The sequence below is a fragment of the Pogona vitticeps genome, chromosome 2, assembly GCF_051106095.1.
Source record: "Pogona vitticeps strain Pit_001003342236 chromosome 2, PviZW2.1, whole genome shotgun sequence".
Taxonomy (NCBI): domain Eukaryota; kingdom Metazoa; phylum Chordata; class Lepidosauria; order Squamata; family Agamidae; genus Pogona; species Pogona vitticeps.
The window spans coordinates 14767885-14785258 of record NC_135784.1 but is presented as its reverse complement, the minus strand read 5'-3'; the positions used below and the strand labels follow the sequence as shown (position 1 = coordinate 14785258).

Genomic DNA, 17374 nt, shown 5'->3' with positions numbered 1-17374 from the left:
AAAGGCCACTGAATCCAACCCTCTGCTCAGTGCAGGAATGCAGATCAAGGTATATCTGCCAGGGGAGGATCCAGGTTTTTCTTGAATGGCTCCAGTGTTGGAGCCCTCACCAACTCCCGAGGTCACTGGGTCCATGGTCCTACTTCGTACTGCTCTAACAATGAAGAAGTTTTTCCTGATCATCCACCAAAATCTGGCTTCCGGTAACTTGAGGCAATTGTGTTAGTGAGATCCATTCTTACTGAGCCCTTGAATGGCTTGCAAGCGGTTTAACTCTGTTTCTCTCATTTCTCGGGTTTTGCTTTTTCTCTCCCCCCACCTCCTTACCTGCATTTTAAAGGAAAATTATTTTCCCAGTGGTTTGATCACTAGGGAAAGAGGGGCTTTGCTGGTCAGGAACTCCTGACTTTGTCCTCTGACTTTGTGGTGTGTGCAGGTGGCGGGGACTCTGAGCCCTCCCACCCGGCGAGTTGGCCAGGCTCGCCTGCAAGTCGAAAGGTGCCGCCTTGTGCATTGCAATCATCTCCCTGGAGTCGAGAAGAGTTGGTGGACTCTCCTGTCATGAATTTGATTATGAACATTTTAAAAGTAGAATAGAGATGGATTTTGTGTCATTACAGCAAGGAAACAACTAGAAGCTGACTAATGTCCAGGTGTTAATTAGGAAGAAAAAATTGTACAAGGTCAGTTCTTTTTCCAGCGGAAGAAAAAAAAGTCAAGAAGAACAAGCTGACCCTTATCTTATCAAAACTCCAATGGACAAGGACACAACGGCTTAATTTAAGAAAGATGGGCGAAGAGAGACGGAGAGTGACGGAGAAGAGATGGAAGGGAGAGAGACGACACACCGAGAGATATGCAGCCGACAGGACTTTATTTTGAGATTGCGTAAGAATGCTTATTTAAGATATAGTTAGACAGTTCATTATTTTCACTTTATAGAGGACATGACTGGTGGCTAAGGCTGGGGGTTATTTTGGAAATAATTTGGAAATACTGAATGACGTTAAAATGAGCTTGTTGAAATGATATCTTTTATAATAAAATATAAAAAGACAAATTGTCTGTAAGCTGTCTCCTTGTTTAGACTAAGCTACTGTAGTAAATTGGATATTTTGGAACTAGGATTGTTTTGATCTGGCCACATTACGCTACCAAATTAGGGTCCTAAAGTAATAAAAGAGGAAGAGCAGACCTTCCAGATTGTTTATTTAAAATCGAGAAAGAGTGAAAGAGTGAGAAGTCGCCTAGAGCAAAATTACAGGACCCGATTTTGCTGGCAATAGGGACGGATCATTCTGAATCCCTCTCTGTTTCGTGTAAAGGTAGTTCTAAGGAACGCTTTTACCACATCTCCAAGGGTCGTGGAGAGGGGGTCAGTGGGGAAGCTATTTATTTATTTACTTATTTACTTATTTACTTATTTACTTATTTATTTATTTATTTATTTATTTATTCATTCATTCATTCATTCATTCATTCATTCATTCATTCATTTATTTATTTATTTATTTATTTATTTATTTATTTATTTATTTATTTATTTATTTATTTATTTATTTATTTGCACCCTGCCTTTCTCCTTAGAGGCACCCAAGGCACTGATGTGCAACAAGGAAAAGACAATCTTTAAAAGTTGAAAACCATGAAGGGGAGAAATATTTCAAAGGACGTTCGCAAGTATTGTATTAAAAACAGTAAATGAAATTCATACTGAAAAAACATTGAAAAGCAGCAGAGAACAACAGTCCATTAAAGAAAAAACACCCTGTGATTCTGATTCTCAATTTTCCCTCTTCCACTTCCACATATTGTGCTGTGCTGTCTTTTTTTTCCAGGTGCAAAAACTGGTGTGGTTGAAATGCTGCAAAAAAAACACCCTTAAGGGAAGTGTTCCCTGGTCCCTCCTTTCTTGTGCAGAACAGACTCTGCCTTTCTGCTCCTTTTACCCCTGCTTCTGTTACCATTTGCTAAAACAGTCTTTTCCCACTATAAACCTTTAGTGGAGTTGTTTAGAATAAAAAAGATCTCTTTTAGTAATAGGTGCACCTTGCTTGCTGATATAAAAACTTAGTGTGGAACTTTTCAATGTCGCCTGTTGTTGTTTCCACTCTATAGCGTCTGGTGAGAATTTCTGTCTATTTTTTAAAATTGGTTTTGTTATTTTGAGAACTACGTATCGAATGCTGTTTTTCTTGTGGGCCGTCAAGTCACCTTCGACTTCTGGCAAGCCTGTGAATCGGAGGTTTCCGATCCCTTCTGTCCCTCAGATTTTTAACCCTCTTTCGCCACTCTAAAATGAGTGGAGTCTTTTTTTTGGAGTAGAAAATATCTCTTTAGCCACATGTGCGCCTCGGTTGCTTAGAAATCCCCTGGTGTGGAAAGTTTTCAATTTTGCCTGTCCTTGTGTTTTCTGCTTCATCGTTTGTGTTTGTTTTTATAAATCTTTTTTTTACATCCCTCAGCCACTGGATAGCTCAGTGCTTCAGGTCTCTGAAGAGCCAGAGGTTGCTGGTTCAGTTCCCCCAGTGGGCCTCCGAGGAGAGAAGAGCCGGCCTGGGTGGCCTTGGGCCAGCTGCCCTGTTGTCCCAGGGCTCCCCAGGAAGAAGACAAGGAGAAACCACTTCCGAGTCGGGTCTACCTGGAAAACCCTGGAAATCCCGTGAATATATATAATTTTGTTAAAGAATCGGCCTGGTACATCTTGCCCTTTTCCAATCCAAGCCCTCGGATTGCATGGGGGGGGGGGAACGGGGGCATCCCCTCCACCAAAAGTGAAGCGAGGGGGACCTCTGGCAGCCGCCAGTACGCAGAATGCTTTTGCAGAGCATGATGGGAGAAATGGGCGGGGATATGCAAAGAGACATCCAATGACTGCCCGGAGGATCCGACTCCCCCTCGAGAAAAGGACCAGATCTGAAGAATCCACAGAATTTCTCGCCAGTTTTCCTCTCAGGCTTTTGCTTTCCCTCTGGACGGAAAGTATGCCCTTTTCGGAGCAAGCAGCATGGGATCCGAGAGAGGGCGGTTGGTGAGGGGGCACTGGGCGGTTCGGCCCATTGCCTCGCTCTCAGGTCCTTGGGAGGATGCTGGCTCTGGGAAACCCGGTGTTTTTTTTAGAACTTCAGGTATTGCTTCTTTGCCTTTTGGTTAAGATCAAATGTAGTATCTGTTCTTATCAGTTTAATATCTGATATGTCCTTTATATATTCAATGGCTTCTTGGACCTGACAGACAGAAGAGGGGCTTCCTCTGTCCACTCCATGTATAAACCTGGTGTTTGCTCAAGGTTCAAAGACAAAGATCTTTTGACAGCCAGAGAGCAAAGATACTCTGGGGAAATTGCTCTCTGAACTTCTCTTAATAATTCTATTAATTTTAATATTGATATTCATAAAATTAGTTTTCATTTCTTAAAGGTATAGGGAGCAATGATACTTCCATCCAGTAAGTGAAGTTCGTCTTCAGGTTTGAGGGGTCTTCTCTTTTGAACATGAGTGTAGCCATGGCTCTTTTCCAAAAAGCAGGTGTGGGAATGTTCTGGAGAAGCAGCTCCACCCTGGCCAGGTTAAATCCTAGGGGGCTAACCAGGCAGCCTTGTTTAACTCCCGCCTTAGCACAGACTTTCTCAGTTTCACGCTGGTGGTGGTGGAGCAGCCATCGTAGAATTCACAGACTGGCCCTAGAAAGTCCTTGGTCATACCAAAGTCAGCAAGTCTCTCCAAGATGTGGTTGCGTTGGGATGGAGCCAAAGGCATTGGTGAGGCCCAGCCAGGCCGCTGTACGTTGTTTCCTGCAGTGGCGGATGTTATCAAGGACAGTCTGGAGTAAGACGTTGTGTTCGTAACAGGCTTCGCAGCTTATGAGCCCTTTCTGTTGTGAGCTGACAGCATTGCCTCTCGAGCCTTGCATTGACTTCCTGTCAAGTGAAGTCCCCCTTAAGGGGAGATTGTGACTCCATTTGGGAGAGGTGGGGCATAAACACACACACACACACACACACACACACACACAAACACACACACACACACATCTGGACAATCAGCTTCCAAGCTTTTGTGCTCTGGAGAATTTAAAATGTGCCAAAACAAATGAGCAGGAATGTGAAAATTAATATTTGTTGTGATGATTTCAGATCCCTTGTTTATAGACTTTTGTTGTTGTTGTTTAGTCGTGTCTGACTCTTCGTGACCCCATGGACCAGAGCACGCCAGGCCCTCCTGTCTTCCACTGCCTCCTGGAGTTTGGTCAAATTCATGTTGGTTGCTTCGATGACACTGTCCAGCCGTCTTGTCCTCTGTCGTCCCCTTCTCCTCTTGCCTTCACACTTTCCCAACATCAGCGTCTTTTCCGGGGAGTCTTTTCTTCTCATGAGATGGCCAAAGGATTGGAGCCTCAGCTTCAGGAACTGTCCTTCTAGTGAGCACTCTGGGTTGATTTCCTTCAGAACGGATAGGTTTGGTCTCCTTGCGGTCCAGGGAACTCTCAAGAGTCTCCTCCAGCACCACAATTCAAAAGTATCAATTCTTCGACGGTCAGCTTTCTTTATGGTCCAGCTCTCACTTCCATACATCGCTACTGGAAAAAACCATAGCTTCGACTATGCGGACCTTTGTCGGCAAGGAGATGTCTCTGCTTTTTAAGATGCTGTCAAGGTTTCTCGTCGCTTTCCTCCTAAGAAGCAGGCGTCTTTTAATTTCGTGGCTGCTGTCACCATCTGCAGTGATCATGGAGCCCAAGAAAGTAAAATCTGTCACTGCCTACATAACCCCCTCTCTTCTATTTGCCAGGAGATGATGACTAAGTTTATAGACTTAGCTGACTTTTAAGAGCTTACACTTGACATGGTCTTCCCCTTTGACTGCCTTTATTCTGCATTACCGATATTTGTAAGCCACCTTGAACACTACATGTACTATAAGTGAGGGTTATAAGTGTAACATGTAATAATGGTTGCAATAAAATAGTTAGGCATTTATTTATTTACTTATGTGTTTATTTCATTTAACACCTGCCTTCTTCCTGGAGAGGACCCAGAGTAGCTTACAAATATGTTTTAAAAAGGAGGGTGCAACAAAAAAGGACAATGAATTACAATATCTGAACGCTATAAAATAATTCATCAGGCTAAAGCACATCTGTAATTTATTTAAACCATATTAAAATGGCCAAATTCAATTCAGATTGATTATATTCTCTGCAGCCAAAGATGGAAAAGCTCTATACAGTCAGCAAAAACAAGACCTGGAGCTGATGGTGGCTCTGATCATCAGCTTCTCATAGCAAAATTCAAGCTTAAACTGAAGAGAGTAGGAAAAACCACTGAGTTATTCAGGTATAATCAACAGATTTAAGGAACTAGATTTGGTGGACAGAGTGCCTGAAGTACTATGGATAGAGGCTCGTAACATTGCACAGGAGGCAGCAACAAAAACCATCCCAAAGAAAAGGAAAAGCAAGAAAGTAAAGTGGCTGCAAATAGCAGAGAAGGGAAACAAAATGCAAGGGAGATAGGGAAAGTTACAGAAAATTGAATGTACACTTCCAAAGAACAGCAGCGAGAGACAAGAGGGCCTTCTTAAATGAACAATGGAAAGATATAGAGGAAAATAATAGGAAGGGAAAAACCAAAGATCTGTTCAAAAAACCTGGAGATATTAAAGGAACATTTTGTGCAAAGATGGACATGATAAAGGACAAAAATGTCAGGGACCTCACAGAAGCAGAAGACATTAAGAAGAGGTCGCAATAATACACAGAAAAATTATACCAGAAAGATCTGGATGCCCCGGACAACTCAGATAGTGTGGTTGCTGACCTTGAGCCAGACATCCTGGAGAGTGAAGTCAAGTGGGCCTTAGAAAGATTGTCTAACAACAAGGCCAGTGTAGGTGGAATTCTAGTGGAACTATTTAAACTCTTAAAAGATGACACTGTTAAGGTGCTACACCCAGTATGCCAGCAAGTTTGGAAAACTCAGCAGTGGCCAGAGGACTGGAAAAGATCAGTCTACATCCCAATACCAAAGAAGGGCAGTGCCAAAGAATGCTCCAACATCCGTATAATTGCACTCATTTCACACGCTCGCAAAGTTATGCTCAATATCCTACAAGGTAGGCTTCAGCAGTATGTGCACCGAGAACTCCCAGAAGCACAAGCTGGATTTTGAAGGGGCAGAGGAACTACCCTGTTTACCCAAAAATAAGACAAGTTCTTATATACATTTTTTTCTCCAAAAAACACATTAGGGCTCATTTTCAGGGGATGCTTTACTTTACAGTCATGTCATCTTCTGGCTGCTGCACCATGGTGGAGGGCGTGGTTTCACTTAACTGTGCCAGCTGTGCCCTTTTCTTGAAATGTCTAATCTGGCCATTGGTGACATGCAATACAGTGGTGCCCCGCATAGCGACGTTAATCCGTTCCGGATTAATTGTCGCTATGTGGAAACATCGCTAAACGGAACGGAAAACCCCATAGAAACGTTCCTATGGGGCCCTAAACTCACCGTTCTGCGATGTTCCTCCATAGCGCCGCCATTTTCGCGCCCTCGGTAAGTGAGGGCAGGGTGCGAAAACAATGCGGGTGGCCATTTTCTGTATCCTGCAGGCATTTTGGAACCGCCGAACAGCTGTTAAAAAAACCATCGCACTGCGAAGATCGGTAAGCGAAATGCTTACCGATCATCACAATGCGATTTTAGCCCGATCTAAACATAGCAATGCGATCGCTTTTGCGATCACAATTGCGACATCGCTATGTGGATTCATCGTTAAACGGTGCGCTCGTTAAGCGAGGCACCACTGTAGTTACTCCCCGGCTGGATTACTGTAACATAGAGGTCCCCAACCCCTGGTCTGCAGCCTGGTGACAGTCTTTGGCTTGAGCCAGAATGGGCCGCGTCGACAGACTTCCCCCAGCACTCCTCCGCACAGCCCCTTTGCGCATGCATCCCTGTGCTCCCCCATCCCTTTGTGCATGTGTGCCTCCGAGTACACCACCCTTTGCCCATGTGCATGAGTGCACACCCGCACGCATGAGCACCGCGCCTCCCTTCATGCATGCACGCACCCGCACAAGCACCCTCCTACTCCATTGTGCAAGCGCACAAGGGTGCCCCTCCTTCCCCAAGTGGCCCAAAAAAAGGTTGGGGGCCGCTGTTACCCACTCTACATGGATCAATTCCAGCTGTGAGGTATGATGACTAGATAATAATTCCCCTGTCAAAGGGGCAGGATTCTATAGCAGTTCAAATTGTTCTAGAAAAATCACGTCACATATCATCACCATTATGTCAGAACTGTAGAGTTGGAAGGGACCCTATGGATCAAGTCCAGCCTATCAGGAAGGCACAGTGGGGGATCGATCTCCACTGAGCTGAACACCTTAACACAAGAAAAGAAAAAGGTAACATTCCTTCCCTTGGATGAGATATTTGTCAAATGTACAATGCTGATATGAAATAGATTTGTTGTTGATAGATATATTCTATTTTAATTTCCTTGAGCTTGTCACAGTGAGTTAACGACGGCAACTCAAAAAGACAGAGTCACAACAAAATGAAATGGATTTAAAAGATTTATTAATCGACAAACACACCAACTTCACATCGTGGTTCTTTCTGAATTGCCCTCACCAAGATCCAGACTATGAGGAATGGCTTTATTACTCTGGCTCTTACTCTGGATGCAGCTGAATCTGCACTAAAAGCATTTATACAGCTTGTCACCTGTGTGAGTTTTCTGATGTGAAGACAGGTGGGAGCTCCGAGAGAAACTTTTTCCACATTCAAAACATTTATACGGCTTGTCACCTGTGTGAGTTTTCTGATGTGAAGACAGGTAGGAGCTCTGAGAGAAACTTTTTCCACATGCAAAACATTTATACGGCTTGTCACCTGTGTGAGTTTTCTGATGTGAAGACAGGTAGGAGCTCTGAGAGAAACTTTTTCCACATTCAAAACATTTATACGGCTTGTCACCTGTGTGAGTTTTCTGATGTGAAGACAGGTGGGAGCTCTGAGAGAAACTTTTTCCACATTCAAAACATTTATACGGCTTGTCACCTCTGTGAGTTTTCTGATGTGAAGACAGGTTGGAGCTCCAAGAGAAACTTTTTCCACATTCAAAACATTTATACGGCTTGTCACCTGTGTGGATTCGTTGGTGGGAAGTGAGGTGTGTCCTCCGTCTGAAGCTCTTTCCACACTCCAGGCATTTATAGGGTTTCTCTTCAGCGTGCAACATCAAATGCCTTTTCAGGTGCCCGCTCCCGGAGAAACACTTGCTACACTGTGGGCATTCATACGGCTTCTCTCCAGTGTGGATCCTTTTATGATAAACGACGCTATTACTGTGAGTGAAACACTTCCCACACACATTACATTTATACGGTTTCTCTCCCGTGTGGGTCCGCTGATGAGAAGCAAGGTTTCCCTTCACGTTGAATCTCTTCCCGCACTCCAAACATTCGTAGGGTTTCTCCCCTGTGTGAATGGTCATGTGCTCCTTAAGATGGGCTTTATCAGAAAAGCCCTTGGAGCAGTACGAACACTTGAAGGGTTTCTCCCCTGTGTGGACCCTCAGATGACGCTTCAAGTGAGATTTCTTGCTGTAGGTCTTCCCACACTCTAGGCATTTAATATTTTCCTTTGCTTGGTTTCTTTCTGCTTGGACTGGGACAGTGGGCACATCCCCAGCCTCCGGATCAGAGGACTCTTCCCTCCTCTTTTGCCCCTCTCTTGTTTCGCTTCGTTGTTGTTTTCTGCTTCGAGAGTGAAGTTCTTCCACTGGCCCTCTACAGGGTTCCTCCTCATACTCCTGTCTTCTCTGATCTCCTGTTGAAGTCACGGCAATGAGGTGAGTCAGAGAGGGAAGCTCTAATCAGCAGACAAAATGTACTGATTCGAAACTGCTGACACACAGACAACTAAATGGGGCAGGTGAAAACAAATACAGGATGGCGCACATCTGGAACAAATTCTGAACGGCATTAACCACCAGTTGATGTGACACAGCATGTGAGACTGGGATCACAAATACCTGATTGCAATTAGGGATGAGCCGTTTGGATTTTGTGGACTGCAAATCCCATCATTCTCCACTGTGGGAATTCCCTCATTACAGACACTGTAATTTTGGCTCGCCTCGGAGAAAAGGCTAAGCTAGAAGGCTTCATGGCTCAGCATAGACCAAGCTCTGCCTAGCTTCCTGTTCAGAAAGGAAGTTCTCACCTAGTACTGGGTCAGTTTCCTTTCTGAACAGAAACCATGGACACAACGAGGCTACACCAAGCCACTGAGAATTCCAGCTTAGGCCTTTTGTCCCAGGTGAGCCAAATTTAGTCGGTCAGATCCTGACGACCAGGGTCAGAGCCACAACCTAAAGAAAACAGCTCCGTTGAAGAAACATCTTTAACCAGCAAAAGCAAAGAACAGAACCCAAACTGGCCCGTGACACAAAAGGTCAGGAAATTCACACTTCTGTCTGATTTTCACAGTCGTGTCGCACATGGAGAATGGGAGGTGTTATTAAATAACATCTGAGCAACCCTATCCCTGCCAACGTCTGTGTGCATATGATTGCACAGAGATATTGGTGAAATCAACCCTGAGTGCTGACTGGAAGGACAGATCCTGAAGCTGAGGCTCCAATACTTTGGCCATCTCATGAGAAGAAAAGACTCCCTGGAAAAGACCTTGATGTTGGGAAAGTGCGAAGGCAAGAGGAAAAGGGGACGACTGAAGATGAGATGGTTGGACAGTGTCATCGAAGCCACCAACATGAATTTGATCAAACTCCGGGAGGCAGTGGAAGATAGGAGGGCCGGGCGTTCTCTGGTCCATGGGGTCACAAAGAGTCACCCTCCCATGATGACCTAGGAAGTTACAGGAGATGTAACTCTGCACCATCCTGTTAACTAAATCCTATAACTAAATCCTGTTAGGGTATATTTCTCCTAAATTCCCACTCTTGGCATAGGGCCTCATGTTAGCCTATCCTATCCTGGGATCTCTGGCCAAGACTGCCGTTTTAATGCATTGCTTTATCACAGTTACTGTTTAATGAGACTGTTCTTATATTTCACCAAGTTATCTCTAGCTTATGTGATCTCCAAAATGCCGTGTTCTCAACTTGTCTTGCTTAGGTCCCGCAAACTCAAGCCTGTGGCTTCCTTTAGGGAGTCAATCCATCATGTATTTCCTGTTTTCCTGATATTTTCCACCTTTCTCAGCATTATAGTATTTTCCTAAGAATCTTGCCTTCTCATAATGTGCCCAAAGTAGGACAGTACAGTGGTGCCTCGCTTAAAGAGCACACCGTTTAACGATGAATCCGCATAGCGATGTCACTTTTGCGATCGCAAAAGCGATGTTTAGATAGGGAAAAACCTGCATTGCGATGATCGGTAAGCATTTCGCTTACCGATCTTCACATTGCGATGTTTTTACAACAGCTGATCGGCGGTTCCAAAATGGCCGGCGAGTGCCCAAAATCGCCGCCGCTACTGTTTTCGCGGCCTGCCCTCGCTTACCGAGGGCGCGAAAATGGCGGCGCTATGGAGGAACTTCGCTGAACGGTGAGTTTGGGCCCCACAGGAACACATTAAACTAAGTTTAATGCGTTCCTACTGAGTTTTTCGATGCGTTTAGCAATGTTTTTGCATAGCGACGATTAATCCGGAATGGATTAACGTCGCTATGCGCGGCACCACTGTATCAGCTTTTCACTTCTAAGATGATGATTAAATGAATGTTCCCTAACTTCTTCTAGATTAGAAAAACAGAATGCTGGCTGTTCAAACCCAGGAAGAATCATCTCGTAAATAATAAACATTCTCACTTAAATATTTTCTGTCGACAAAAGGATAAATGGGATCTTTACCTAAAGAGGCTACATTTGCATGAATCTCCGCCATTACTTCCTCATGCAAAGCTCTTTGGTCCGGATTCAGCAACGCCCACTCCTCCTCGGTAAAACATACAGTCACCTCGTCCAAGATTAGTGGATTCTAAAAGAGAAGAAAATACTTTTTTCCCCTTTCGATGCTGAAATGGTTCTTCCATGGATGGTAGGATATCATTAATATATGGAGACTGGTCTTTTGCCTTGCAGGATCCCACAAAAGGCTTTTCCAGGGCGTTTCCAGTGTGTGCCCCTTTTTTTAAAAAAAAATGAACATATTTTATTTATGAAGGCCATAAACAGTGCAAGTAAGAGGCAGATCACGTTAGCCAACAGAAGGGGTCAGAGCTTTAGGGCCAAAACCCGATTCTGGGTGTTCTCGGACAGAAAAGCAGCAGGTGGGAAAAAAAACATTAAATAAATCAGATTTTCATGTTTCTCTCCTTGACCACCTACTTGCCAAACGTTATTTCTGGGCCTAACTGTTTAATTAGTTATTTGTTCAATAACGGAGGCTACCCAGGTCCAGAATTACTGGCCACTGCCTGGATCTAATGGTCGGGAACTGTCAGACAATACATGTATTCCTCATTCTCTACACCATGACCAGGAGCAAGGTGGGGCCTCTTTATTCTCATTTACTGTTTTCCGATTTTTAATATTGTGTTTCATATTATACTGGGTCCTTTTTTGGGAGAAGGGCAAGGTAATAATTTTAATCAATAAAAATAATATTTGTTTTTTGTTTGATTTATTTACATGCTACCTTTCTCCCCTCTTAGGAGTTCCAAGGTGACTCGCAACAACTAAAATACACAGTAGTAATAACGCCATACCATGCCTCTTGGAAGCCTACAGAATATATTTTAAAAAATTTAAATATGTGTAGCTGTATGTTTATCATGAATAATATTCACTGGTCTCTTTTGACAGAGCCTATTTACCGCAATGACTCTCCTGCTAGCTCTGGGATCCTAACCACCTTCCTTTTATCTGCTCGTCCCTGGCAACTAAAGTAACAACTGCTGGATAGCTCTGTAGTTTAGATCCCTGCCTTGGGGCCAGAGGTTTGGAGTTCAATTCCCCCACTGGGCCTGCTTGACAGGGGCTGGACTGGATGATCTCTAGGGTCCCTTTCCAGCTTTGCAGCTCAAAGGTTATCATTATGACTCAGAAGGACATGCTTGCCCTCCCGGTTTGCAGGTGGGTTTCCCACAGGTTACGGATGCAAAGAATCAAAGGGAAAGAGGCAGACACTTTCAAGCCATGGGCGACTTCATCCTTGATTTAATCTTTCCTGACCTCAAAAGCCACTCTGATTCCATTCTCCACAGCAGATGATCTAGTTGTACACGTTCCTGGCACAGCTTCACCACCTGCAAGGGGGGCAAAGTGTGTGGGAGAATATATTTTATTCTTTATATCAGGTATATGCATAGTACAGCCTGCATGCGACCATTTCTGAACACAGCCTCCTTCAGATCCCTAAAACTGGAGCTTTGTTGGGACTTTTTGCAACCTCGCATGCTGCCTGTCGCTTGTTTGGCCGAGACGGACTTTTCTGGGCTTGGGTGCCCGTCAATTTATCCAGCACCAACCAATCATTCTTTCCCATCTCAAAATTCAAAGACAGCCCCGCCTCTCTGCTGAACATTCTAGTTCCCTCTCTTTAGTCTGTTGGAAGCCTTTTGTGTTGCATGTTGTCTTTCTGTTGATCTGTTCATGCCTGGCGGTACTGAAATGTTTTTTGTTCTTTCTCCTAAAAAAATGTCTCAGAGAGAGCTATTAAGATCTTCAGGGCCAGGGAATGAGAAAGCGGTGCACGATTTGAAGAACTTGTCACTATTCTGCTGTGAGCAGGAGGACAAAAAAGACAGAGGAAACGGGAGAGTGAGCCGTCCCCTCCCACGTCTAACGAGGAGGACAGTAACAGTGGTGTAGAAAAGATGACAGGAGAAGGCCTAGAGATAAGAGGAAAAGGGGAAGATCCTAAGAAGGAGGAGAGAAGGGTGGAGGTGTTCCCAACGTGGACATCATGGCTTGTCACCTGCAATGGAGTTTTCCTCCAGGAAACTGTCCAAATCCCTTTTCAAGACATATAGGCCAGATGCCATCACCCCATCTGGTGGCAAGGAGTTCCACGAACCACCCTCTGGGTCAATAAATATTTTCTTTTGTTTGTCCTCACTCTCCCAACACTTCATTGGAGTGGAGGTCCCTTGGTTCTGGTATTGCCTGAGAGGGAAAAGAGCTTCCCTCTATCCACTTTATCCACCCTCTGCAGAATTTGATACCTCTCCATCACGTTCCCCCCTCAGGCGCCTTTCCTCTAGACTCAAGAGCCCCACACGCTGTAGCCTTTCCTCCTCAGGGAGGTGCCCCAGCTCAGTCATCATCTGAGTCGCTCTCTTCTGCACCTTTTCCACCTATACGCTTTTGCCCCTTTCTCTAAAGCCTATAGGTTTTAGAGATATTCAGTGATACCCAGTGTAGTGTGATTAAGAGAGGGACAGACTGGGACTCCAGAGTCCTGCGTTCGAATTCTCGTTCAGGCGTGGAAACTCGCTGAGGGTATGGAACCGGTAAAACCACTCCTTAGATATCTCATTTACCTGGAAAGCCCTATTTGCGTCCTTATACACGGGTTCTGACTTGAAGGCACAGAACAGACGAAACAGAAGCAATCCTTCAGCAATTCTTACCCAGTGAAGTATCACCTTCACCCTCCTCTAGCTGTGTTTTCCGAAAGAGCAGCTCCTGTTTAGCATCTGACAGATCTCCTTCTGTCCTGGAGGTATTCTTAGCCACTTCTGACTGCTCCGGCAGGTAGACAGAGGATTGGAGAAGAAACGGAACAAGACAAGGCAAAGTTTTGGGGTTATGCCTTCCTTCGTGAAAACCTAGCAGAAGAAGTGACTAGTGCAAATTCAAGACGCTGGGAAATCAGATCTTTGGGATAATGACCTCCAGGCTGATGTAGCAGAAAAGCTGGCCATTCTAAGCCCCTTGGAATGAGAGCTTTAAAAAAAAAGGAGGAGGACTACAAATCCCAATATCCCCTTGTAAGCACGGCCAGGGGCCGATTTATGGGAGATGTTGGGCCTTCACAGCCCTTGGAAAAGATAAACAAAGCCCTAGAACCCACCAACCACCAACCAGGGTCACCGGCCAGGGGCTGATGGGATTTGTGGCCACAGGGAAACTGTTTTTCTGAACTAGGCATGGCATTCCCAGGATGAATCGTACATCTCACCTGCTTTTTCTCCTCCGCCTGGCTCAGGAGGAAGCCTTCGGCCAGGGCCACCGCCTGGGAACTGGTCTCCGCTCCACATTCCCTCACCCAGCTGGACATCTCCGGGGGAAGGATGGCCAGGAACTGCTCCAGGACCACCAGGTCCAGGATCTGAGCCTTTGTGTGTTGCTCCGGCTTCAGCCATTCACGGCAAAGATGATGGAGGCGGCTGCAGACTTCTCGGGGCCGCGCATCCTCCTGGCGATCGAATTCTCTGAAGCCCCGACACCCTATGCCAGAGCTGAAGGCTTCTCTGTTCAGGGTCTTCGGCATCATCCTTTCCTGGAATGCCCTAATATCGTCAGCCTTTCCGTACGAATCCCTTTTCCCGCTCCACAAGCAGCTGATTCTGGCATTCCCACCTCTAGTCTGTACAATAAATCAGCCTGCAGGAAGGAATCAAAAATCTCCCTGCTGTTTTGCTTGTTTCTTTCTCAAAGCAAAGATTATAGCAAGGTTATGCAAAGCTAAAACAACCCAGGAGGGACTAGCAGATGGGCGAGACCAGGGTTCAAATCCACGCTCAGGCATGGAGATTCATGAGGGTGGCTTTAAATATCTCTCTTGCCTTGAAAGGCCTATTAGGGTCATCTTGAATGGCACGTAACACACATGTAAAACGAAGATGAAGTTGAGAATAACTCTCAAATTCTCTGACCCCTTCCAAAAAAAGTTTTTACCACAAAGCAATAGTCATAAAGCTTTTTCTGTAGCACAAGCAAGAGAGGGCCAAACATTCAGAAAGAAACTAGAGTACAGGTGGAAATCTGCCACCCTGGGATGTGAACCGGTCTCTGAACAACTCCACAATTATTTAGTCCCTCCCCATTCCAGGTTCTGTAGAAAAGTTGGAGGCAACAGGAAAAGAGGAAAACCAAATGTAAGATGGATTGACACCATTAGCGAACCCACAGGGTTGATTTTACAGCAGCTGTGCAGGGCTGTTGAGTACAACGTATTTTGGAGATCGTTCATTCATAAGGTCACCCTAAACCAGGGGCAATGTTGATTGCATGTGACAACAACAGAAGCTTAAAACACGTGGCTCTTCAAAGAGGATTGTCCCAATTAACAAACCAAAATTATGATCATCTTTGCAGACACCCTCGGCCTGATCGGATCATATTACAGATACCTTGAACTGCCAAAAAAGATCAATCAGGTAGGTCCATAATCCAAGTAGCCCAGAACATGTAGAAAGGTATCTTGCATATTTTATTTACTGCATTGAATGCAGACAATTTATACCAGCTGTTATTCAACTTTTTAAGCTCAAGATTTTGCTCCAACGGTTATATGGTAGACCAACGTGGATCCTAGGATCTCACAAGTATAGAGAGTGTTCCCCTTCATTGATTGCTGATGGAAATGAAATTGATTACCGTAGGGACCTAACAGAGCAGAGGACATTAAAAATAGGTGGCAATAATACACAAAGGAATTATACCAGAAACATTTGGATATCCCGGACAACCGAGATAGTGTGGTTGCTGACCTTGAGCCAGACATCCTGCAGAGTGAAATCAACTCAACAGTGGCCAGAGGAGTGGAAAAGATCAGTCTACATCCCAATCCCAAAGAAGGGAAGTGCCAAAGAATGATCCGACTACCGTACAATTGCACTCATTTCACACGCTAGCAAAGTTTTGCTCAAAATCCTCCAAGGTAGGCTTCAGCAGTATGTGGACCGAGAACTCCCAGAAGTACAAGCTGGATTTTGAAGAGGCAGAGGAACTAGAGACCAAATTGCTAACATGCGCTGGATTATGGAAAGAGCAAGAGAGTTCCAGAAAAACATCTACTTCTGCTTCATTGACTATGCAAAAGCCTTTGACTGTGTGGACCACACCAAACTATGGGAAGTGCTTAAAGAAATGGGAGTGCCTGATCACCTTATCTACCTCCTGAGAAACCTATATGTGGAAGCAACAGTTAGAACTGGATATGGAACAACTGATTGGTTCAAAATTGGGAAAGGAGTACGACAAGGCTGTATATTGTCCCCCTGCTTATTTAAATTATATGCAGAAAAATCATGCAAAAGGCTGGACCGAAGGAATCCCAAGCCGGAATTAGTTTTGCTGGAAGAAATATCAACAACCTCAGATATGCAGATGATACCATTCTGATGGCAGAAAGTGAGGAGGAATTAAGGAACCTTGTAATGAGTGTGAAGGAGGAGAGTGCAAAAAACGGTCTGGAGCTCAACATAAAAAAAACTAAGATCATGGCCACTGGTCCCATCACCTCCTGGCAAAGAGAAGGGGAAGATATGGTGGCAGAGATAGATTTCACTTTCTTGGGATGCATGATCACTGCAGATGGTGGCAGCAGCCCCGAAATTAAAAGACGCCTGCTTCTAGGGAGGAAAGTGATGACAAACCTCGACAGCATCTTAAAAAGCAGAGACATCACCTTGCCAACCAAAGTCCGCATAGTCAAAGCTATGGTTTTTCCAGTAGTGAGCTATGGAAGTGAGAGCTGGACCATAAAGAAAGGTGACCGCCGAAGAATTGATGCCTTTGAACTGTGGTGCTGGAGGAGGCTCTTGAGAGTCCCCTGGACCGCAAGGAGAACAAACCTATCCATTCTAAAGGAAATCAACCCTGAGTGCTCACTGGAAGGACCGATCCTAAAGCTGAGGTTCCAATACTTTGGCCATCTCATGAGAAGAGAAGACTCCCTGGAAAAGACCCTGATGTTGGGAAAGTGTGAAGGCAAGAGGAGAAGGGGAAGACCGAGGATGAGATGGCTCGACAGTGTCATTGAAGCTACCAAAATGATTTTGACCAAACTCTGGGAGGCAGTGGAAGACAGGAGGGCCTGGCGTGCTCTGGTCCATGGGGTCACAAAGAGTCGGAGATGACTAAACGACTAGAAAACAACAACAACAACAACAACAACAACAACAACAACAACAACAACAACAACAACAACAACAACAACAACAACAACAACAACAACAACAACAACAACAACAATAGTGTTCTTTCAATTTTTCTAAGATCCATTTTGGGAATGCCAAGATGTATCCCTGCAGCTGCCTTACGATTAGAGACTGGTCTAACGTCACTAGAATGCAGTGCTTGGCTCTTTGCTTTTAGACATTGGAACAAGGTAATACATGCTGATCCCTCCCTGGGATATCTTAACCTTCTACAGAAAGAGGTCCATAACA

General features: G+C 44.8%; 1 protein-coding gene and 1 non-coding gene across 2 annotated transcripts in view; one reads left to right on the top strand and one right to left on the bottom strand.

Moving 5' to 3' along the window:
- Positions 1-17374, bottom strand: part of LOC140704667 (uncharacterized) — a 43934-nt gene that overhangs the window by 15862 nt on the left and 10698 nt on the right. Inside the window, exons 2-4 of the mRNA XM_078386787.1 lie at positions 12748-12754; positions 10884-11010; positions 7705-8836 (exon numbers count right to left, since the gene is read on the bottom strand). Coding sequence (XP_078242913.1) covers positions 7705-8836; positions 10884-11010; positions 12748-12754 — 1266 coding nt within the window. The remainder of the gene's footprint in view (positions 1-7704; positions 8837-10883; positions 11011-12747; positions 12755-17374) is intronic.
- On the top strand, positions 3131-3314 carry LOC144587674 (U2 spliceosomal RNA). Its single transcript, XR_013542835.1, has one exon. It is a non-coding gene; the product is annotated as a U2 spliceosomal RNA (small nuclear RNA).